The sequence below is a fragment of the Chaetodon trifascialis genome, chromosome 24, assembly GCF_039877785.1.
Source record: "Chaetodon trifascialis isolate fChaTrf1 chromosome 24, fChaTrf1.hap1, whole genome shotgun sequence".
Classification (NCBI taxonomy): Eukaryota; Metazoa; Chordata; class Actinopteri; order Chaetodontiformes; family Chaetodontidae; genus Chaetodon; species Chaetodon trifascialis.
Window position 1 is genome coordinate 1323982 of NC_092079.1, and position 24901 is coordinate 1348882.

The 24901-nt window shown below is 41.9% G+C and overlaps 1 protein-coding gene across 1 annotated transcript in view; it reads right to left on the reverse strand.

Annotated features, from left to right (window-relative positions):
• The window catches only part of LOC139352067 (protein SON), a 95491-nt gene that overhangs the window by 14123 nt on the left and 56467 nt on the right, over positions 1 to 24901 (reverse strand). Inside the window, exons 11-19 of the mRNA XM_070994116.1 lie at positions 23353 to 23487; positions 22613 to 22699; positions 18380 to 18595; positions 15307 to 15417; positions 13877 to 13993; positions 13528 to 13675; positions 9410 to 9478; positions 7978 to 8093; positions 2351 to 2452 (exon numbers count right to left, since the gene is read on the reverse strand). Of these exons, the coding sequence (XP_070850217.1) occupies positions 2351 to 2452; positions 7978 to 8093; positions 9410 to 9478; positions 13528 to 13675; positions 13877 to 13993; positions 15307 to 15417; positions 18380 to 18595; positions 22613 to 22699; positions 23353 to 23487 (1101 nt within the window). The remainder of the gene's footprint in view (positions 1 to 2350; positions 2453 to 7977; positions 8094 to 9409; positions 9479 to 13527; positions 13676 to 13876; positions 13994 to 15306; positions 15418 to 18379; positions 18596 to 22612; positions 22700 to 23352; positions 23488 to 24901) is intronic.

Consider the following 24901-nt stretch of genomic DNA (forward strand, 5'->3'; position numbering starts at 1 on the left):
GAGGGGGTGTTCTGTCTCCTTTTCTCCTCACCTTGTACACCTCAGACTATCAGTACAACTCTTCATTGTGCCACCTACAGAAGTTTTCAGATGACTCAATGGTGGTGGGGTGTATAAAGGATGGACAAGAGGAGGAATACAGAGCAGTGGTGGACGATTTTGTGGAATGGTCTGGTCGAAATCACCTGCTGCTTAATGTGACCAAGACCAAGGAAATGGTTAATAATTTAAGAAGGAACAATTTGCTAGGGAGCATGAAAATTGGCGTCTGGGGGCAATGGAAGAAGGTCATGTGGTCTGATGAGTCCAGATTTACCCTGTTCCAGGGTGATGGGTGTATCAGGGCAAGAAGGGGGGAGATGAAGTGATGCACCCATCATACCTAGTGTCTACTGTACAAGCCTGTGGTGGCAGTGCTATGGTCTGGGGTTGCTGCAGTTAGTCAGGTCCTGGTTCAACAACATTAGGTGTCCAATGAATGAGGTCAGCTCACTACCTGAATATACTGAATGACCAGGTTATTCCATCAATGGATTTTTCTTTCCTGATGGCACAGGCATATTCCAAGTAGCAATTAATCAACCTAATCGATTACATCGATTATGTAAATACGTCGACGCATACAACATACCGTCGATTACACAATTTACGCAAACGTTTTTACGCTTTATGTTCAAAAACCAAATGGTGGAGTCTTGACATTCTAACATCTCAGATGGAGAAAAAGGCAAAGAAGTCAAAAGTATGGACATATTTTAAAAAGAGGATAAATGACCTGGTCATCTGCAGCATTAGCAAAGCTGAGATGGCGTACCACAGCAGCACCACAGTTATGAATGAGCACCTGAAGCGGCGACATCCAGGTGTGCTGCTGGAGGACGACACAAAGCAAGAGACTGGAGAATCGTAAATCTAACTAACTAACTAACTAATGCGAATTTAGATAAGAGTAGCATGAATAAGTTGGTTTTGCAACGTTGACGGTAATGTGCGTTAACATAATGTTACCAGACCGTTCTTTCAATTTAACCTATTAAGCTTTGTACATTATTTAGCGGAGCTGATACAGAACATTTCACTAGTCAAATTGTGTAGGTACTTTGACTGGTTCCGTTGCTTTATGCATTCATAGATATAAACACGTGTTATCTATTTTTGTATGTACTCCGTCGCCGTTCCAACAAGATCTCTGTAGCAGCACAGACCCCAGACACAGCACAGTATGCCAGATCCTATTTAACTGGGGGTAAAGGTGATGTCCTGCTCCCGCTGCTTGAAAAACAATCCAAGAGGAAACACTGGTCTGCTTAGTGCCTTTGGTGCCTGCTGTTCGAGGAAAAAGGGGGCCTTTCTGTGTTGAGTTTGCATGTTCTCCCCGTGTTCACCCGGGGTATCCTCCTTAAAAAACTCCTACTAAAAAACATGCACTTCTTTGTGCACACCAAACAGCACTGAGTGGAGCGGGTGACCGGTCCAAGATGACGGCCCCACGACTCGTCAGTGCCAATAGGCAGTAGCGGTCGATGCGGTGTCTACTCTTTATATCTCTATGGTCTGGTCCTACAGGACCGGTCCATCCCTCAGGTCGAGTGCCCATAGTGGCCTGGTGCACTTTCGTTTTGTGGAGTGAATTTGCAGTGTTTCTCGCTTGCAGTTGTTTTGGGGTTGTGTGTGTTTTGATATTTGCAGCATTTTTCTATCGCATTTGTTTTGTGTGTTTGTAAGTTTTTGCTTCTGCTTCGTTTCTGTGATCGATTCTGTGCATTTTTCTGTAGTATTTGTTTTATGTGTTGGTGTGTTTTTGGCTTTACATCATTCCTGTGTTTGCAGTGTTTTGCCGTTTGCGGCGCGTTTGCCCTTGTCAGCCACCGTACTTGTTTATGATTTATTTCTAATGTTTCATTAATACATATAAAGAGAGGCAACAATTACATGAACCACATTTTATCTTGCATTTCGATATCAAAACATAACAGATAAGCAAAATTACTATTAAATCCTGCTAAATGTGCAGTTATGCCAGAAGTTATGACATGACACCTCATGGTTGCTTGTTCTCTGAATGTCTCACAGAGACACCAGCAAGGCTATAAACAAGAAAGTAGTAGTCTTGTTGTGAATGTTACTGCACAGATATATGAAGATGGTATTAGTGACATTTGAGCTGTATTTAATGTACTTTAATGTACATGTGTATATATTCTGTGTATTTTAATGCTTGATCTAACTGACCTGACATGGTAAATATCCAAACGGAGACAATACAGGTAAAATAAAGTAAAATAGAATTTTATTTCCTCTATGTTGGAGAAACATGACAACTTGCTTGTATTACTATTTTTTGTATTACCTCTCCCAGAGCCTGCAGGGCAACTGTTGCTGCCATGGCCTTGGCATGTTTCTTATTGGGACTAGCTGTCTGGGGTTGGTAGTCCACACCATTCACTGTGACCTGGAGACAAAACATAGGGTTCAATGATCAAGTGTCAGAATTGAAGCATCAGAGGATACAATAAATAAAAATGCCTGTGAATATTCTCATTCATCCAGGTCATTGCAAGCTTCAGGGCATTCAATCGTTCGCAACTGGACTTTGTCAGTTTGTCTTGGAAGACGTTTCGCCTCTCATCCGAGCAGGCTTCATCAGTTCATGCGCACCAGACTAGATAGGACAGCTCTAGTCTGACTAGAGCCAAGACTAGAACCAAGAAATGTCTTCCAAGACAAACTGACAAAGTCCAGTTGCGAACGATTGAATGCCCTGAAGCCAATAAATAAAAACAGCATGTGAATGAAATCATTAGTGCAGAGGAGGGAAGCAAACCTCATCCATATAATTAAAAAAAAAAAAATTCTCACTGTTTTCAAAGTGGTGGTAAAAGGACACGCTATTTTTTGTGTTTTGTATTTATGTGCAATGATGTGTGGGTTACTGGTTTCCACAGTAGGTGGCGCATGTACAATGGTGTCTGCAGGCAACCTACAAATAGAGGAAGAGTTAATTACTCTACAGGTGTGCTGCTTACTGGGGAGAAGCACAAAGTTTTTTGACGACTGTTTAGTGGCTAAACTTTGAGCCTTTTGTTTGTTTTGCATATAAGTTATTGGTATTAAGTGTATGTAGATCGACAAGGCTATGGGGACCATTTGTTGAAATAAATTGCCTGCGTTTGAGCACACCGCATGGACTTTGATTCATTCATTGGAGCTGCCACAGATGACGTGTCAACTGGTAATTCCCGGTAGCAGCCCCTCAGTGGCTTAGGTTTTTGTTTTGAAGAAAATCAAGTCACTACAGGACAGAACAACTGAATACAGCTCTCTCCATCTCCAACGACACAAATGTTGCTCTTCTTATTCTTATTCTGTCTCACCATTTATAATTAGAGACTACTGAAAGATTATTGTTTTGTTGTGGAGTCATACAAACTGCCCACCACATGGAATGATTTCTACCTTTAAGTCCACTGGAAATTGTTTTTAGCCATGCTAGAGCATGGTAATATTGGCCTGTTAGTTGTTTAGTCCATGGCTCTGGTCCAGACTGAAACAGCTACTGGATGCATTTCCATAAAATTGTGGACAGACATTCATGTTGCAGAGACAATGAATCCTGGAAATATTGGTGATCATCTGAATTTTCTAAATCTAGTGCCTGCAGCAGGTCAATGTTTTAAAATGTAGTATAGACAAATGATGAATCCTATTAACTTCAGTGGTCCCATGAGTTTTCCTCAAGCACCACCATGAGGTTGACATTTGTGGTTCTGAGTAGGGCTGGGCGATAAAATGATAGCGATATGTCTCGCGATAGACACGTAATCAATATCAATAAAAAATGCGTTTGATAAAACATTCGACAATTTTTTTTTCTTCGTCGGAAGAAACCTGAGGTTGCGAAGAGAGGCTGGCTGCATGAACAAAGGCACTCGCTCTCAGGTAACCGAGCAACGTACGGAGGAATCGCTGATCAGTGATAGAGACACGCTAACACGCCAATCATGTAACAGTGTCAAGTTCGGTTGCGTCATCTCGTTGTTTCATGTTTGATGCTCTGCGCGGAGTGATATGAGAAATAGAAAGTGAGCACTGCAGCGAGCGAAGAAACTGTCAATAAAACAGGGAAAGTCAGCTCACCAGTATGGCAGTTTTTTGGATTTTATAAGTTGGACCGTAGTCAGACCAATGTGGTCTGTAAATTATGCAAGACTGTTGTCCCCACCAAGACTGGTAATACCACAAACTTGATTAACCACCTTAGCTGCGCTCACTCTTTGGAGCGCAACCGTATTCGCCAACGTCCAACAACATCTGCAACCGCAGCGCCACCGCACAAGCAGCAGACTACCATGCAGAGGTGCTCTGCTTCAGTGCCTTATGACAAATCATCTAAAAGGCAAAAAGACATAACGGAGGCAGTGGCATATCATATAGCTTAAGACATGCTTCCGCTGAGCACTGTGGAGAAGCCAGATTATAAAAATGTGGAGAAAAAGAATTTCAAAGAAAGCATGGCGTGTAGTGTGCAAATAACACTGCGTCAAGTGATCAATAAAGTATGTTTCTTCTTCTTCTTCTTCTAAACCTGCAGAAAAAAAGTTGTCAGGTTTCTCTCTGTTTTCATTTTTACACTTTTTTTTACATTTATTATTTGAGTGTTTTCCATAGTTGTGTTGATATTTCTTTTCTGCCTTGATAGCTGAGGGGATTAGAATCAGAGAAAGGTTAAATTTAAAATAAAAATGTTTAAATAGAATGTATTTTTCTCCTGGTCCTTATTATTAAATAGGTAATAAAAAATATCAATAATTATTGATATCGACCGATATAAAACACTTATATCGTGATAGAGTTTTCAGCCATATCGCCCAGCCCTAGTTCTGAGGGACATTTCTTTACAGCGGATGGAATGTCTTGAAATCTGATAAACACATTCATGTCCCCCATTGGATGAATTGGAGTAACTTGGGTGATCCTCTGACCCCTATAGCACCACCATGACGTCAAATTTTGTACGCATTCAATACTATGGTTTATGGGCAAATACCTACAAACCTACTGACATTTATACCAGCCTCTGTTAATCAGCAAATATTAGCATGCCAACATGCTAACAGGGGTTGAACAGGGTAAACATTTTAGCTTAATGCAGTATACCATTAGCATGTATGTCACACCACGGTGAGGTATTGTCTTGTCTTGGGTTTTTGTCTCGTCATTTCCTGTTTATTTTGAAAAGTAACTCTCCTCTCGTTCCAGGTCACTTGCCCTTCCTCATGTCTCCAGTCTGATTGTCTCCCCAATTACCTGATTGTTTCCACCTGGTTCCCTTGCCCTCATGTGTTCAAATAGTTTGCGTTTCCCTTTGTCTTGTGCCAGTGTGTTTCGTCCCTGTATGATCACGCCAGCGTTCCTTGCCACAGCCTCAGGTTTTGATATCGAAGTTCTTGTTTTTCTTCCTCTGATCTAGAGTGATTTTTTGTTGTATATTTAATAGACCAGTTTTAGTTTTCGTAGATTCCCTGACATAGGTCTTTCCTCGTTTTCGAGTGATTTTTAGTTGTAGTTTGTATTGTTTTGTTTATCCTGTTTATTCCTCCATTGGAGTGATTTTCTGTCTCACTAGCTTGTATAGTTATTCCTCCCTTTGGAGTGATTTTCTGTTATTTGTTGTAGACGTTAGTTCTTTAGATTATCCTCCCTTTTGGAGCGCTTTCTGTTTGGTAATTTTGCATAGTCGGTTTTGGTTTCTTGTTTCTTTGTTAATGTTTCACAGCCGTGTGATTTCCCCTAGGGAAGATCACGCGTCAGATAATTTCATAGCCTCTTGTTTTATCACTCTGCCCAGAGGTTTTTTCAAGACTTCTCTAATAAAGTCAGAACTTGTGAACGAGTCTCTGCATCTGAGTCCTGCTTTGAGCCCTAGCCTGATAGTACACACTGGACACTCTTCCTATTCCGTCCAGGCCGTGGGCAGAGATATCTGTGGACTTCGTCACGGAGCTTCCGCCCTCTCGAGGTAACACCACAGTACTTACTGTGGTGGATCGATTTTCCAAGATGGTCAAGTTCATAGCTTTACCCAAGTTGCCATCTGCCAAGGAAACGGCTGAAATCATGCTTAACCATGTGTTTCGAGTTCATGGGTTTCCCAAAGACATTGTCTCTGACAGGGGTCCTCAGTTCGTCTCTCACTTTTGGAAGGAGTTTTGCCGTCTCATCGGAGCTAAAGCCAGCCTGACCTCAGGGTACCACCCGGAGTCTAACGGCCAGACCGAGCGCCTCAACCAACAACTGGAGACGGGCCTCCGCTGTCTGGTGTCCCAGAATCCCTCTACATGGAGCAACCACCTGGTCTGGGTAGAATTTGCTCACAACACTCTGCCTACTTCTGCCACTGGGCTTACCCCGTTTAAGTGTGTTTTTGGCTTTGACTCTCCTCTTTTTCCCGAGAACGAGCTGGAGGTGTCGGTCCCTTCAGCCCATGCCCAGGTACGCCGATGTCGGCGGATCTGGGAGGCAGCTAGGCAGGTGCTCAGTCGACAGGGGGACCAGGTTAAAAAAGCAGCTGACCGCAGGAGGAGACCCGCCCCTGCTTACCAGCCAGGACAGAGGGTGTGGCTTTCGGCTAAGGACCTCAACCTGAAGGTACCTTCCAAGAAGCTGGCACCGCGGTTCGTGGGTCCCTTCCCCATCACTCAAGTCATCAACCCCGCTGCAGTTCGCCTTCACCTTCCTCGCTCCCTACGCGTCCACCCCACGTTCCACGTAAGCCAGGTCAAGCCTGTTCGGGAGAGCCCCATGGTTCCTGCGGCTCCTTCACCTCCTCCTCCTGAAATAGTGGATGGCGGACCTGTCTACCGGGTTAAGCAACTCCTCGCCGTCCGCAACCGTGGCCGGGGAAGACAGTTCCTGGTCGACTGGGAGGGTTATGGTCCTGAGGAGCAGTCATGGATTCCCTCTCACTTCATTGTAGACAGGACTCTCATTGATGACTTTTATCGGGACCATCCTGAACAGCCTGGGCCGTCAGGAGTCGGCCCTAGAGGGGGGGATTCTGTCACACTGCGGTGAGGTATTGTCTTGTCTTGGGTTTTTGTCTCGTCATTTCCTGTTTTATTTTGAAAAGTAACTCTCCTCTCGTTTCAGGTCACTTGCCCTTCCTCATGTCTCCAGTCTGATTGTCTCCCCAATTACCTGATTGTTTCCACCTGGTTCCCTTGCCCTCATGTGTTCAAATAGTCTGCGTTTCCCTTTGTCTTGTGCCAGTGTGTTTCGTCCCTGTATGATCACGCCAGCGTTCCTTGCCACAGCCTCAGGTTTTGATATCGAAGTTCTTGTTTTTCTTCCTCTGATCTAGAGTGATTTTTTGTTGTATATTTAATAGACCAGTTTTAGTTTTCGTAGATTCCCTGACATAGGTCTTTCCTCGTTTTCGAGTGATTTTTAGTTGTAGTTTGTATTGTTTTGTTTATCCTGTTTATTCCTCCATTGGAGTGATTTTCTGTCTCACTAGCTTGTATAGTTATTCCTCCCTTTGGAGTGATTTTCTGTTATTTGTTGTAGACGTTAGTTCTTTAGATTATCCTCCCTTTTGGAGCGCTTTCTGTTTGGTAATTTTGCATAGTCTGTTTTGGTTTCTTGTTTCTTTGTTAATGTTTCACAGCCATGTGATTTCCCCTAAGGAAGATCACGTGTCAGATAATTTCATAGCCTCTTGTTTTATCACTCTGCCCAGAGGTTTTTTCAAGACTTCTCTAATAAAGTCAGAACTTGTGAATGAGTCTCTGCATCTGAGTCCTGCTTTGAGCCCTAGCCTGACAATGTAAGCATTGTCTTCTTCAAATCTGATATTATAGAACTTATAGGAAGAGATACAGAAGGTTTATTTATTGTGGATAAACCTCAAAGGTTGAAAATGTAAGTTACATGGTTCTGAAAAGGAGTAAGACTACTGACAGAATCAAAATGGCCTACCTTGAAGAGGAAATTCTTGCGGTGGTCAGGACCACTGTGGTGAACCATGACAAAGTCTGGCTGCATTATCCGTCTCTTGTTACACAATTCAATGAGAGCTGACACCGGGTGCTTCCCTGCACACAGACAAAAGGCCACAATAAGATGAAGGGTGAATGCTAGTCAGTACTTGATGAACAAAATTCTGACATAGGCATTGCTTTTGTGCAGGTGTGAGTGGGCAGTGTGGACAGCTGTGGAAACTGTACAATTTGTTCACCAGTTTAATATTAAGCCAAATAATGGACAAGAGTGGTAATACAGAATTTTATCACATGGCTCAGCTGCTTGCAAGAGAAACATAATGAGAGCCCATGAATGACTGTGTCGTGGCACCACAATCAGAACAACTGAGTGGCACAATGTGTTTTAGGAAGCACCTCTTGCTTGTACAGCATTGATTTTAGACAGATAAATTAGTCTTGTTGAGAAGCATTTATTGCACTCACAGTAACGTAACACATGTCACCTTTCTCTCCTCTGCTCTGCTCCACATGTGTGGAGGGGCTAAGCCCTGCCCTTGGTGAAACATGGAGCAATGTAGAGAAACTACACTGTTTCTACAAACTACACTGAATTTTGCTCTCTCTCTTCCTTCCCTCTACCCACATGCTTACACATAGAAGCACACACACAGAGGATAAAATAGTGTGCCTGAACTTGCACTGGACGTCATTCTACCTACTGCTATTATGTGCATTTGCTTGTATTACAGTTTCTTGTTGAATAGTTGGACAACAGATGTTTACTGATTGATTATTTCTGGATTGTTGATCAGTTTTGCTGAAGTGAAATTAATGCTACTTTACATTTAAAGAGCAGTTGTCTGTGATTATTTGTGCATTTGTGCTAACAGTGGTAACAGCTGGTTGTGATTTTTTCAGTTTCATTCAGTCAAGTTGACACCAGAGAAACACTCCATGCAAGTATGGTAAAGAAGGACAGTAAGATCTTCATTGCTGATAGACAGATGATAGATATTCAGATTTGAGGCTAAGCAAAAAGTGAGTGTGCATACTGTCATTCCTGATCATCTAGTCTTCACTGCTCAGATAGGGGCAGGGGCGAGGTGGAGTGGATGGATGACCATATTTTGTTTAAACCAATGTAAAAAACAAACACCTATAGTTCGATTTATAGTGTCTTGCCATATTTGACTCAGAGATTGAGATTTTTCAATTTTCTTGGCTACAAGTGATCAGTCTGAGTAGACATTATGAATCCTGACTTTCGAAACAAAGGCCTGGTCCAACTTGATGTCAGAGTAAAGGAATTAATCTCTACATATGGAAGAAAGTGCAAGGTCAAACTTTACAGCTTCAGAATTTTAGTAGCACAATATTCAGGTTTATTTTCACTGTACATGCTGTGACTGTGCTGCTGTATCTGTTACCCATTAGATCCTTTGTTACCACCAGTCCTCCTGTCTGCTTCTGAGGCTTCTCTCCTTCAGCAACTAGTCCTGAAACACATAAAAGTCATCGTCATTATCATCACAATTAGTACCATTATTCCAATCATTAATAAAAAAAACCCTTTTCCCTAAAGAGTGTAAAGTGTATCAGTCAGAATGGCCTGATGTAATTTTGCAATGAAAGCAGCATGACACTGAGGATACTACTGTGAACCAGCAGTATTTGCAGCCTCACAACCATGAGAGGACACGTTTTCACTTTATCGGACAGAGACCTGCAGTCTAACAGTAAACTGTCTTTTTACTGGCTGATGAGACACTAAATATCCAGAATGCTTACTTCTGTTCCACCTTTCCCTTTTCCCAACTGGGACTGGGGCAAGTACCGATGAGGCACTGTGATAGGTCTGGATGCGGTGTGACACAGGTACAGTGCTCAGAATAAATGAGTACACCCCCTTTGAAAAAGATTTTAATCAATATCTCACTGAACACAAGAACAATTTCCAAAATGCTGACAAGACTGAGTTTTACAGAACATTTGTTCAAACTCATAACATGAAAGAAGGTTAATAATATAACTTAGATCACAAAATCTTCAGTTTTACTCAAATTAGTTGATGCAAAAATGAATACACCCTACAACAAAAACTACTACATCTAGTATTTTGTATGACCTCCATGAATTTTAAGGACAGCACCAAGTGTTCTAGACATGGAATGAACAAGTTGGTGACATATTGCAACATCTATCTCTTTCCATTCTTCAAAAACGACCTCTTTTAGAGCCTGGATGCTGGATGGAGATTGATGCTCAACTTGTCTCTTCTGAATTCCCCACAGGTGTTCGATTGGGTTCAGATCAGGAGACATACTTGGCCACTGAATCACTTTCACCCTGTTCTTCTTCAGAAATGCAACAGTGGCCTTAGATGTGTGTTCTGGATCATTGTCATATTGGAAAAGTGCACGACAACCAAGTGCACAGACTGATGGTAGCATATTCTCTTCAAAAACATTTATCTTGGTCTCATCACTCCGGAGTATAGAGTCCCAGTAGAAAAGAAAATCGACATGCAAGTTCACTGCAGTTAACTAAAAAAGTAGAATGCCAAACTGGGGTGACTGTTTCCCGTGACACAGTACGGCGAACACTGCAGAGGAATGGCATGCATGGGTGTCGTCCACAAAGGAAGCCTCTCCTAAAGCCCATGCACAAAAAAGCCTGCCTAGAATTTGCCAGGGCTCATGCTGAAAGAGATGAAGACTACTGGGACTCTATACTCTGGAGTGATGAGACCAAGATAAATGTTTTTGGAACTGATGGCTTCAAAATTGTATGGCGTCTCAAAGGTGAGGAGTACAAATAAGAATGCATGGTGGCTACAGTGAAACATGGTGGTGGCAGTGTCCTTATGTGGGGCTGCATTTCATTGATGGTATCATGAAATCACAGATGTACTGCTCTATATCGAAAGAGAAGATGCTACCATCACTCTTGGTCGTCATGTGCTTTTCCAACATGACAATGATCCAAAACACACATCTAAGGCCACTGTTGCATTTCTGAAGAAGAACAGGGTGAAAGTGATTCAGTGGCCAAGTATGTCTCCTGATCTGAACCCAATCGAACACCTATGAGGAATTCTGAAGAGACAAGTTGACAAACGCCCACAAATGCTACAATGGGAAAGTCAAAGGAGCTCAGCACGGTTCTGAAAAAGTGAATCATTGACTTGAACAAGTCAGGAAAGTCACTTGGAGCCATTTCAAAGCAGCTGCAGGTCCCAAGAGCAACAGTGCAAACAGTTGTTTGTAAGTATAAAGTGCATGGCACTGTTTTGTCACTGCCAGGATCAGGAAGAAAATGAAAGCTATCACCTGCTGCTGAGAGAAAATTGGTCAGGAGGGTGAAGAGTCAACCGAGAACCACCAAAAAGCAGATCTGCCAAGAATTAGAAGCTGCTGGAACACAGGTGTCAGTGTCCACAGTCAAGCGTGTTTTGCATCGCCATGGACTGAGAGGCTGGCGTGCAAGAAGGAAGCCCTTGCTCCAAAAGCGGCACCTTAAGGCTCGACTGAAGTTTGCTGCTGATCACATGGACAAAGGTAAGACCTTCTGGAGGAAAGTTCTGTGGTCAGACGAAACAAAAATCGAGCTGTTTGGCCACGATGCCCAGCAATATGTTAGGAGGAGAAAAGGTGAGGCCTTTAACCCCAGGAACACCATGCCTACCGTCAAGCACAGTGGTGGTAGTATTATGCTGTGGGGCTGTTTTGCTGCCAATGGAACTGGTGCTTTACAGAGAGTAAATGGGATAAAGAAGGCGGAGGATTACCTTCAAATTCTTCAAGATAAGCTAAAATCATCAGCTCGAAGGTTGGGCGCAGTTGGGTGTTCCAACAGGACAATGACCCCAAACACACATCAAAAGTGGTAATGGAATGGCTAAATCAGGCTAGAATTAAGGTTTTAGAATGGCCTTCCCAAAGTCCTGACTTAAACCCCATTGAGAACATGTGGACAATGCTGAAGAAACAAGTCCATGTCAGAAAGCCAACAAATTTAACTGAACTGCACCAATTCTGTCAAGAGGAGTGGTCAAAGATTCAACCAGAAGCTTGCCAGAAGCTTGTGGATGGCTACCAAAAGCGCCTAATTGAAGTGAAAATGGCCAAGGGACATGTAACCAAATATTACAGCATTGCTGTATGTATATTTTTGACCCAGCAGATTTGGTCACTTTTTCTGTTAAATGGAAGTTTTCACTATATTGACTAGTATGATTCCAGTGAATAAATTCATTCATTCATTCATTCATTCATTCATTCATTCATTCATCCATCTTCTATACCCGCCTATCCCTTTCGGGGTTGCAGGGGGCTGGAGCCTATCCCAGCTGTCAATGGGCGAGAGGCGGGGTACACCCTGGACCGGTCACCAGTCGATCGTAGGGCAACATATTCAGACAGACAAACACTCTCACAATCACACCTAAGGGAAATCTAAGAGCAACCAATTACCCTACTGAGCATGTTTTTAGTCTGTGGGAGGAAGCCGGAGTGCCCGGAGAGAACCCACGCAAGCACGGGAAGAACATGCAAACTTCGCACAGAAAGGCCCCTGCCCGACCTGGGGATCTAACTGGCGACCTTCTTGCCTTGTGAGGCACGCGCACTACCTGCTGCGTCACCGTGCCGCCCTCAATAAATTCCAGTGAGAAAAAAGTTGTCTTTACTTAAAGACTATTTTTACAGAGAAGTCCAGAGGATCGAGAGCTTCACCACATGGTACAATGCAATCACCTGAAGCTCAATATCAACCACACGAATGGTTTGATCCCTGGCTTCGGCAGTCCACATGCCGAAGTATCCTTCGGCAAGATAATGAACCACATGCCGAAGTATCCTTCAGCAAGATAATGAACCTTCAAACTGCCCCTGATGCTGATGCCAGAGTTGTTCAGAAGCGACACAGAGGATGAAGAATTCAATGGATTCAGTGATGTGGAATGAGATTGGGAGCTTGGTAAACTTGCTTACCGGTAACTAGCTTGTTGGACTTGCTGGCTTGTTATGTTAATTTAGCCTATTCAGCCTCCCAGGTATGTTCTTTACGCTGTTGTGTAGCTAAATAACTGTTAATGTGTTACGTTAACATGGATTTTGTGAAATTAATTTTTAAATAAATGCGACTTATAGTCCAGTGCGACTTATATATGTTCTTTTCCTCTTCATGACGCATTTAAAATTGGCAATGTTTAATTACATCATCTATATTGATAGACATTGTTCAAAAGAAGATCAAACACTGATATGTCCATATCTCTGAATAAAACATCATTATTTTATGGGATGTCCTAATTTTCAATGTGACTGTATGTGTCTCTCTTCATGTGAGATCAGTTTTCCTTCACTATCCGTCCATCCATTTTCTATACCGCCTATCCCTTTCGGGGTTGCGGGGGGGGGGGGGGGGGGCTAGAGCCTATCTCAGCTGCCTTCACTGTTCTCTCCATGTAAAGTATATATTGCCAAGACCCATTATCAAAATCTATGTCACTAGGTTGTTGGTCCAGTATTCTGTTGCCTCAGACCTTTGCGGTCGACCTTGAAGTCAATAATGATTGGCTCCACGGTACCCTCACGGTTCCTCCCTAGGCCCTCTCCCGTCTTCCAGCCCATCTTTCTCATCAGGAACTCCCCGACACCCCCGGATACTGGAGCCGCCCGGAGGAACTGGTCCTAATCAAGAAACATACAGACAAAGTGAGACAAAAGGAAAGAGGGGAAAAATAAACCGGAAACAAAAGACGCTTGTCAACCAGTCGGTGTCCAGTGACAAGGCCTCAGCTGCCAGACCTCTGACACATATGGGGATGTGACAAGTCCATCATCCTTGCTTGTAGGTTTAATTTGTGTATCTTGTATTTGTGTGTGTCTTACCTTCTTCAGCCATGCTTGGGGTCCACTGGTGGACAGCTCCTCTGAGCTCAGGACCTGGGCTCCAGTCGAACCAGTGAAAAGACCAGGAACAGTGTTGGATTGGGCCCATGCATCTACCTATCACAGAAGAACATTTCCATTCGATCTGACAGTCAGAATATTTATCAGATTAAATAGTCCAATCAAGCAGATGGTGAACAAGTCTGAACAAGTCAACAGATGTTCCATTGTTTCTGTTAAGTCATTGCACAGTTAAATAGAACTTCACTGAGATCCTTCTGCCTCGACAAACACTATAGTATTTACTATCTGACTTCATCTAAAGAAAAACGTTTGTCATCTTGAATAAAGAAATGTGTCTCATATACTGTCAAATTTAGTTTCCGTGGGTGGCATATTTAAAAAATTCCATTACTGTGCATAATAATAGGCCCCTATATGAAATTTGTTATCATTATATTACTAAGTTTGGAAAGTGACAGGGGATGTGTCATATTATTGACAGAATTCAAATGTAAGCACTATGTTGGTAAAATGGGAAATGTGGCCAACTATTGATGACTTCTTGAAAAATAAAAATCTGCACGTTAGTACATATAGGTATCTAGTTGGTTCAGTAATGTTACAGTGAACTTAACATACATTACACTCTTTTGTGTAATTTATTTGTTATTATTATTATTATTGTGGTGCATGCATGAACCTATTAACTGCAGTGATTTAAATAATTTATGTGGGATAGTGATTTCTGATCTCTTTGTTTGTCCTGTGACGCCAGCCTGTCCTTGAAATGTTAGTACTGACGTATTTACAACTGGCTCTTTTCACTACAGCGACAGGCTTGCCAGTAACTTAACACATTGCTTTCTAGTTTCCTGGACTCAATTGCACCTCTTAATACCAAAGGCAGGCTTTCAAAGAGTTCTACACCTATTTCCTGTCTCCTCTATCGAGTCAGTCTTCTCTGTGCTAGACCATTGATGATCCTGGGACCTCTTATTCTCCCGGCCTATTGGAGCCTAATTCCAGATGTTTTGGATCTTTGTCCTTCAGGAGACTCTGCCTTACGTCGTCCCTCTGTCCCTCTGTGTTTGACTAGTTTTCTTTCTCCGCTCAGTGTGCATGGTGTGCTTGAGTTTTGCCTCGTGTGTTTGTGTAGTCTATCCTCTTTCCATGTCTCCATGATGGAGAGGAGATCATGTGACTCAGGTCCTGTCTGACAGCACCTGGATGTTGTTTGATGTCCTTCCAGGTCATATTCTTTAGATAGGTTTCTAGTGGGTCAATGAATTTGTCATCCTTGTCAAATTGTATATTTAGCTATTTAGTGTAATTTTGCTCAGGAAGAGCAAAGGAGGAGGAATTAATTCATTATTATTTAAATTTCTAAGTGTGTATTTCTAATAATCCTTAAAATATATGTATTATACCTGCTCTTGTGCACGGGTGAGCATGCAGATGGCATTGACATCATAGGGGTTCTCGGCCAATCGCCTCTGAGCTCTGATTCTCTCAGTTACAGCTTGAGAGATATCTACTGGCTGTAGAGCGACAAAGAAAGAGACAGAAACAGAAGCAATTTTGAGAGAGAAAGAGGTAAAGGGGAAAGAAAGCTTGATTTTAAAATTTCAAACCTAACAAGCTGTAAGGCAAATGTGACAGGGTTATGTGTCTGCACACTCAGGTTCCGCACTTCTCACAGGTTTACAAGCACTTTTCACCTTTATCACATTTGAGGCTGCAGGTTTCATCTGCATATATCACTTACTGCTGTTAGGATTCAACTGAAAATATTTCACACAGTATGGAGGAGCTGTGGATGAAAGATACTAGCAAGAATCTGTCTGTTATAATTAGCTTACACTGAATTTTGCAGAATGGTGATAATGTTTAATCTAAATTGTCTAATTTTTTTTTAGTTGTGATTATCCAGCATTATTTTGGAAATGCTGCATTTTTTCCTCAAGCATGTAGGGAAATAGCATGTACTTTATGATTGGAAACATCACAGAATTCTGAATTACAACCAGATCAGATTAGGCATCTCAGAGGAGGAAATCAGTTAGAACTGGCCAAAAATTCTGAGAGTAATGCATACTTGCTCATGCTATACTATTTTGACTAAGAGCCCAACCTTCATAAACCAGGAAATAACTGTAATCATAATTAGTCACCAGTCACCAGTCTGTCAAGCTCCCGAAGTTTGCGGATGACACCACCCTCATCGGACTCATCTCTGATGGCGACGAGTCTGCCTACAGATGGGAGGTCGACTATCTGGTGACCTGGTGCAACCAGAACAACCTAGAGTTCAATGCTCTAAAGTCAGTGCAGATGGTTGTGGACTACAGGAAGAACTCAGCCTCACTTGCCCCCATCACCCTCTGTGACTCCACTATTGACACTGTGGAGTCTTTCCACTTCCTGGGAACTAATCGAACATCAGCTCCCTCATCAAGAAAGCACAGCAGGGGATGTACTTCCTACGGCAGCTGAAGAAATTCAATCTGCCAAAGACAATGATGGTGCACTTCTACACAGCCATCATTGAGTCCATCCTCACCTCCTCCATCACCATCTGGTACGCTGCTGCCACCGCCAAGGACAAGGGCAGACTGCAGCGTGTCATTAGGTCTGCAGAGAAGGTGATCGACTGCAATCTCCCGTCTCTTCAGGACCTGTACACCTCCAGGACCCTGAGGCGCGCAGGAAAGATTGTGGCTGATCCCTCCCACCCCAGAAACAAACTCTTCGAGACACTCCCCTCTGGCAGGAGGCTGCGGTCCATCAGGACCAAAACCTCACGCCATAAGAACAGTTTTTTCCCGTCTGCTGTCAGCTTTATCAACAAGGCCCAGAACCCCCCCAACACTCTTCACACTGACATAACTCTATGCATTACATTAACTTTAACATTACTTGTGTATATATATTTACATTGTTAGATTTTTACTTTAACAGCTTCTTTTTAATAGATGTGTCATGCACCAACCTCACCAAAGCAAATTCCTCTTATGTGTAAAATCATACTTGGCAATAAAGCTTTTTCTGATTCTGATTCTCTCAGAGCCCACAAATTGCCAGAACATGAAGACACATTCTGTGGAAGGAGAGCTAGTTTGAAAACACTTGAGGAAAAGAAAAGTCTATTTTGACAAAAAAATAAATATTCATTGTGACTGACCATGAGAGGGACACAAGAGGGTCAACATGGTCTTTACAGCTTTGAGCTTTTTGGCAGAAAATACAAGTTCATCAGCAGAATGTAGGAGTATGTTGGTGGAGGAGCTCAGTCAGGTAGGGTGGGGCCAGGTTATTGAGGGCTTTGTAGGTCATAAGGAGGATTTTAAAATGGATTTTCTGGGGGATGGGGAGCAAATGGAGCTTGCAGATCTTTTTTTTTTATTTTTTCTCTTAGAGCAGAGATTCAGTCATATGCCCTGCATTTAGCACAAAAAGATAGAACAACAAGCTGCATTCATGCAAATGGATGGTTAATGCATACATTTAGATCTTGCAGTGGCAGTTCCATTAATATTTGATAGATGTGCTCTGTTGGGAACACACCACATGGATGAGCAAAGAAAGACTACAACCAAAAACTGAAAGCCTGAACAAAAAAACGGAACCAAGAAATAGCAGCCAAATGCTTGCAAATCAGTGTAGATTCAATTTGAATCCAAATCCTGGTTTCCCACTGGGCAAGACCCACCAGAACTCAAGGAATCCCCGAAACACAGCCATGACAACATTAAGGATATAAGAATCAATGTGCCCTGCTCCACCTCACCTTTCCATTGCAACATCGAATTGCTACAAGAGGTATCTTGCGCCTAATCAAACTAGGCAACAGTCCTTTAACTCACTAAATGAGTAACAGACTCTTTGTGTTCACCGAACATGTCTGGATCCTGAAACAGATCAGTTGTTTGTGTAGCCGGCAATTTCACTATGCCCGCAGAAGGAAGACACGGATCAACTTAATTGTCTTCAAGAGAGAGAAGGATAAATTCTGCGTCTTGCTTTCTTTCAGTTAATCATTGTTGCTGCTTGTTTATGCTTAGCCCTTTACATTGATTGTTTCTAATGCACTTTATTTTTCTGTCTTATCTTATTTCATCTTACTTATTTCTACTACTACTTTTTCCTAAAATTTTCATTCATAACAGGGTTTCTGAGATAAATTTATCATGTCCTGGACCCATGTTTATCATATCGTATCATTAAAAGAATGAGAAAAGATTTAACAATAAAGCTACAAAGGCAAAAAAAAAAAGACCCTTTCACATACATTGTGAATCAGCATGATCAGTGTTATCTGTATGCTCCACATTATCTGTGTACTTACTGATACACCACTGGACGCTACAACTTCAAATGTGAGCCATGCCCATATATAATAATTGGAAGACATCTGCTGTATTTGCAAACATATTAATTCCATTAAATGCATACATACAAACAGTACACACATCCACAGCATACTGTGTATATAATGCTCACCTGCAGCGCTGGATCAGGAAAAACACTGTCATTATCAGGCACAAACGGTGGCTGTTCGACAATCTCTGGCAACCCTGCTGCTGTCACTGTTTCACCTGATGATGTCGCTGTCACAATAGGAACAGTGTTCAGGGTCTTTCTGGAGGTAGCTGCAGCTTTGTCTGTTGTTTTGTCAACAGGAACCCATTCTCCATAGACACCCAGTGTCTCGCCCTCCTGGAGAATATAACACGTTACATTACTCAAAAAGCATTACTTAATTGTTGCATGACAATATTATGAAATATAGAAATTGTAACAACTGAGACAGTAACACATCTTTATGAACATATCATTACTTTCATTGCTTGTAATTTGGAACACAGTAATGAATTCCCCACACGTTGAACATTTGCACCTCCCTTTAACATATTTGCGATGTAGCTATTCACACAAATATACACAGATATTAGTAACATTAACAAAACTATACAGATAAAGAACAAGTAACATTCCAATCAATAAATAAAGCTATGATCAATAAAGTGGCATTATGCAGGAAAAAATATTGAATACAGCAAGAAAAAGCACTCTACCAACTAAATACACTATTTAGTTCTCCTACCCATGCTTAATTAAAATCAACTGGATTACTGCATTTCAGTCATGGTAACATCACTGTTAAGCAATAAAACAATGGCACTGGTTATTGAAGGACTTTTAAACTCCAAAATGGTCCGATAAGCACTATTGGGGTCATTGTTACAAAGTGGAAGCCGCATCAGATCTCCCGCCATGGCTGCGCCTGGTATGCAACTACTATTAGTCATACTTCCATTATTGCTAGATTCATCATGTTGTATTATGTACATATGCAATCTGTTACTAATGTGCATATATCACATATTAATGTATTGTTACTGTCACTGCACCCCTTTCTCCCTACCTCTCCTCACCTTTCCCTCTAACCCAACCGGTCAAGGCAGATGGCCGCCCACCCAGAGCCTGGTTCTGCTTGAGGTTTCTGCCTGTTAAAAGGAAGTTTTCCTCACCACAGTCGCCAAGTGCTTGTTCATCAGGGAATAGATCAGTTTCTGTTGATAAAGAGTATGGTCTGTACCAGCTCTATTTAGAAAGTGTCAACTTTCACAACTTCTGTTGTGATTTGACGCTATATCAATAAAACTGAAATGAAATGAAATTGACTTGAATTATTCTAGTGCCACATAGTGGACACAGGAAGTGACACTGAACTTTCACGCAGTATTCAAAACACGTTAAAATTCCGAACCAGTCGGTGACCAGCAACAAGACTGGTGTCCTGAGACAACTTCTGTTGTGATTTGGCGCTATATAAATAAAACTGAATTGAATTGAAGTTCTACTGCTATCCCAGCCAATTTCTAATTTCACTTGGTAATCATAGCAACAGCTCAAAACTGTCTGTTCATTGTGTCAAACACAACTAGCGACTAAAATCACTTTTACTGCCTGACTAGCCTACTATAAGTATGTGCTAATGTTAGAAAGACCAAGAGCAGCAATCTAATTAAACACAGTGTAACATCAAGCAGTGGAGAAACTATTAGTCAACTTAATGCATCGTAACATCAGATAGCACATAAACTACCGTCGTACAAAGTACATGTTTTCTGTATGCTTATAATCAGTTTAAACCTATACTCATACTCTCCACCAACTCACCAAATGTAAGGAAAATTTAGCTCAGTTTGGGAAAATAGTGGGGAAATAAGATAAAATAATCCTTTATTAATCTTTGGTGGTGTTAATCAGAATTATCAAGCAACCACAAATGTTTCCCAGCAATAATTCATATTCATACTATTCTCTTGGTGGTCAGGCAAGTGTACTACTAACTACTACTGACAAACAATGAATAAATGCAACAAATACAGTGATGACAATAAATGAGAGTATGAGGACCAGTGTAAACCTGAAGAAGCAAAGAAAGATGGTAAAATGTGTTTGGTTGGGTCGGTCTTTATGTTCACATCTTGAACTACCCTAGCCGGCTATGTGTGCCAGGTTCAGAGTTTCTTCAGTTCAAATTTTGTTGTATTATAACATGGAAATTGAGCAGGCTGCTTTCAAAGAAAGTTGTTATTTTTTGAGCTATCTTCTGCAAGTTCTGTGCGGCTCATGTTTGACTGGGCACTAGGCAGGCCCTGACAGCCAGTGCTCCAACACCAGAGGATTGAAAGAAAGACAAGACACAAGAGCCAACATTCAAAAGAGTGATCCTTGGATTCCTTTTTTTTTTTGTAGTCTTCTGTAAAAAGTGGACGCGGTGTGACGTCATCAGCATGACACGTCACTCCTTACCTTCTGTGCTTCTCCTGTCTTCAACTTGCTCTAATTTCTTCCTTAAGATATAAAACATTTTCAAAATAAAGGATTATTTTGTCTTATGTCCTAAAACTGAGCAAAATTCTCCCCCAACACAAAATTGGGCGTAGCGAAATGGCTCTATAGCACCCCTCTAATCCCAAGAGGAAGTCAACCATTATGAAGAAAATGGTGAGCCTGAAGACCTTGATCATGCTACATTGAAAAGCCAGTGAGTTTTCATTGCCATGGCAGCATGGCAAAAGCATGGAAAACTGATATCTATTTAATATGGGTCTCAGAATTTGGGTTTGGCAAAATGGTTTGAGAGCACCCCCTATAAAATTTCCATTAGATAGCCCTTGTGGTATGCTTAATCTAGATTAAAAATTGTTCTAGGTGCACCGATTACGGAGAGAGGACTGTAGTCCCAAAAGAGTTGAAGAGCCGGCGTCAGGGCTGCAGAGCCAAAGCACAGAGAGATGTAATGCATCCATTTCGGTGATGATCACGGGGAACATTTAACACATCTTCAACCTGAGCCTGAGCCTGAGCCTGCAGAGAGTCCCAGTGCTTGGTGGCACAGTGGAAACACTGTTGCCTCACAGCTAGAAGGTCCCGGTTCGATTCCCGCTGTGGGCGTGTCCTCCACCATGCCTTCGGTGCCTGCTGCTCGAGGAATAAGGGCCTTTCTGTGTGGAGTTAGGTTTGAGTAAAGGCTAAACGTTAGGGTTAGGGCTAACCCTTCACCTGGGGTATCCTCCATAAAAATACTCCCACTAAAAACAAGCAAGAAGATCACCACCTGAACAAGGGTGACAGAAAGGAACTGGGTCCCAGGGCGCCGCTGTGGGCTGGCAGCTCACCGCTCCTCATCTGCCACTTAGGAACAACATTCCAGGATGGGTCAAAGGCGGAAAAATAATTTCACAAAAAGCATGGCGGGTATGCATGTAGTGTGTGCATGTTTATGTGTGATAATAAAAGTACATCTCTTCTCTCTTCTCTTCTGTGGAAAACGCCACTGTGTATTCTGGGGGGGAATGTCACAGTGGCGGAGGATTACAAATACCTCGGAGTGCAGCTTCACAACAGACTGAACTGGAAAACTAACATCAATGCTGTCTACAAGAACGGGATGATCAGACTGAGGAGGCTCAGATCATTCAATGTGTGCAGCAAAATATTGGAGATCTTCTACCAATCTGTTGTTGCCAGCGCACACTTCTTCGCTGCAGTGTCCTGGAGGAGTACCATTGGAGTCAGTGACACCAACAGACTGAACAAACTGATCAGGAAGGCTGGCTCTGTTATTGGCTGAAAATTAGACACCTTTGAGGAGGTGGTGGAGAGGAGGACACTGGTCAGACTGTTATCCATCATGAGTAACCCTCAACATCCGCTTCACCATCTCATGGACAGACAGCAGAGCTCCTTCTCCAATAGACTGCTCCAGCTCTGCTGACATAAGGATCGCTTCAGGAAATCGATCCTTCCACGAGCCATCACACTACACAACTGTAATTTCAACACTTAATTTCCACCAACCTTACAAACTTTAATAATTCAGTGTTTACACATTACTGTTGATTGTTTACATTTTATTTATCACTTGCAACTTGCACATATTTTTTCTGGCAGTATAGTTTATAGCTCTGGCTCTCTCTCTCTCTCTCTCTCTCTCTCTCTCTCTAAGAACTGCTGTTAATCTTTGTTTTTCACTCTCACTCTCATCCTTATTCTTCTATATTGTATATATTTTATGCTTATGTGTATGTGTATGTGTATGTGTATGTGTATGTGTATGTGTATGCTTATCCTGCTGCTGCAATCAAAGAATTTCCCAAATTGGGATCAATAAAGTAAAGTCTAAGAGTAAGTCTAAGTCTAATGCACATCTCTTCAGACCTTTTTGCGATGTTGGGATCCTGATGACACTGGAAACTCCTTGGCCATGCCTGCATCACTACGTATTGCTGGACGAACTGTTGTGTTCTGGAGGGAAAAGAGGACAGTGTTTTTGTTTTTCTCTAATGAGGTCCATTCATAGTTAAATGTAATTAATAAAGTATTCACCCACTTAGCACAGAAGAAGGCTGCACTGATTGGCAGGCAGGCAGGTGTGCATTAAAATAATGCCAGGATACCTCTAACAGACACGCTAAATCATGGTACATGATGCATTATACAGCAGGAAATCATAGTAAAAATACTTGTCTAACCCTGCACTGTCATTCATCTCACCGGTGAAAGTAAAAAGACCATGAATCAAATCGACCATAAAGAACTAGAAAAAACTAGTTCGCTGTGATCAGGCTAAGGGTTACATTTTCTTAACAATAAAGGTAATGTCAGTGGAATATAAGGGTAGCAATGGGGGTAGCAGTACGATTGGGTAATATTATTACCAGTGAATGGACAACAAAGGGTAATAATAGGGTAATATGCTAACAATAATTATTGGTTTCATATTTTTATCATTAGAAAATAATGGTGAGTTGTTTTTTTTCATTGTTATTTCTGAGCTGTAATTGTCATCTGGGTAAGGTTTACCACATATTCACATACATTCACAAGAGGGAAAACTGTCATTCATAGTTATTTATAAATTTGTATGAAGCACAGTGTAGCCCGTGTATGTATGTTACATTGATACTGAAGCTGATGGCTTTTTGCTCCCGAAGAGCTGATCCTCCAAAAGGTTTCCCATCATCCTCTTCATCTGAAACATGAGGCATTGCCACTGGTAGCTCTCCTTTACTGTCCACAATCATCTTGCATTTCTACAAACAAATGCACACACACGCACGCACGCACGCACGCACACACACAAACACACACACACACACACACACACACACACAACACACAAAGCAAATTAGGGACCATTTGCAAACCATAGTTTTTAACATGCCCACAGTTTGGAAGTTCTGCATGGTTATGTGCTGTCCACATCCTGTGCTGTACAACACTTCACAATGCAATATTATGAAACTCAACATCACAGTTGGGTGTGGTCTGAAGCACAACAGACTCGACACTTTCAACCTACGAGGTACAGCAGCAGGGCTTTTAACAAGATAGTGGAAAATCCACATTTTTTCTGGGATTTCAAAGAACAAGCTATATATAGTATTTTGCTTAAAAATGTTCATGCCGAATAGAGCAGGGCATGAAAAATGCAGCCCCAGCAGTCATTTCAATGGCACTGATTTAGCAGGGGTGCTGGCACAATGGGCTCAAGCAAAAAATATGGGGTCCTCTCGCAAGAACTTTAATCTGGCTCAAGCTTTGCTGCAACACAGAGCTGCTTTGGCTATTCAAATACATGCAAGCTAAAGTTGCTTCTCTGACATGAAAGGGATAAATCTTCTGTTTACCTCTCTCTATCACTGCAACATTGCAGGGGATAAAATGACTGATTGAAAGATTTTATTCTCAGCATATAAAGATAACTCATGTTCTTTGTCTGCTATCCCTACTATTATGCTGTTATGTTTATGGATTGTCATGGCCGGTGGCTCAACTTCTACCATATCGTGAGTAAGAAGTGTGATAGTAGGTTGCAAACTACTGGTTCTAACTACCATTTAGAATATCAGCCTGTGCATTAGAAGAGAGACAAAATCTCTTACATTTTTCCCAATTCCTATCCTTTCAAAAATATCAAATAAATATTGTTATTCAGTTCAATGAAAAGCATTCTCATCATCCAATGACTCAATAGTATCATTCCTTTCAGGACTTCTCATGTTTACTCATTTATTATGAATTAATTATGCCTTCTCAGGACAAAGCCCTTGTGTTCAGAATTCTTGGCCTCAAACTTCAATGTGTAAAGGCTCAATGTATTGTAGTGAAGACAATGGAACTTGTATGATTTTTTTTCCACGTCATAAGAGTGTCATTATCAGGACAGCGCTCAGAGGACTCTCGACGACTCTCGATATATACAGCATGCGACAAAGGTAGATTAGTTTCATTAAAAAAAAAAAAAATCAATTGGAATTCTGTTCGGTCCAGATCTCAACGGTACTTCCCGACTGGGCTTGGATATGTTTGCTCATCCAGTATGTCCCTTAGCCTGCTCCACATCTTTCTGCCTCTTAGGCTGTTGATGCAATTACTCTGCAGAATGAAAATGAAGCACCAACGGGACTGGTGGCAAACACCAGAGGACCCTGGCATTCGGAGGCC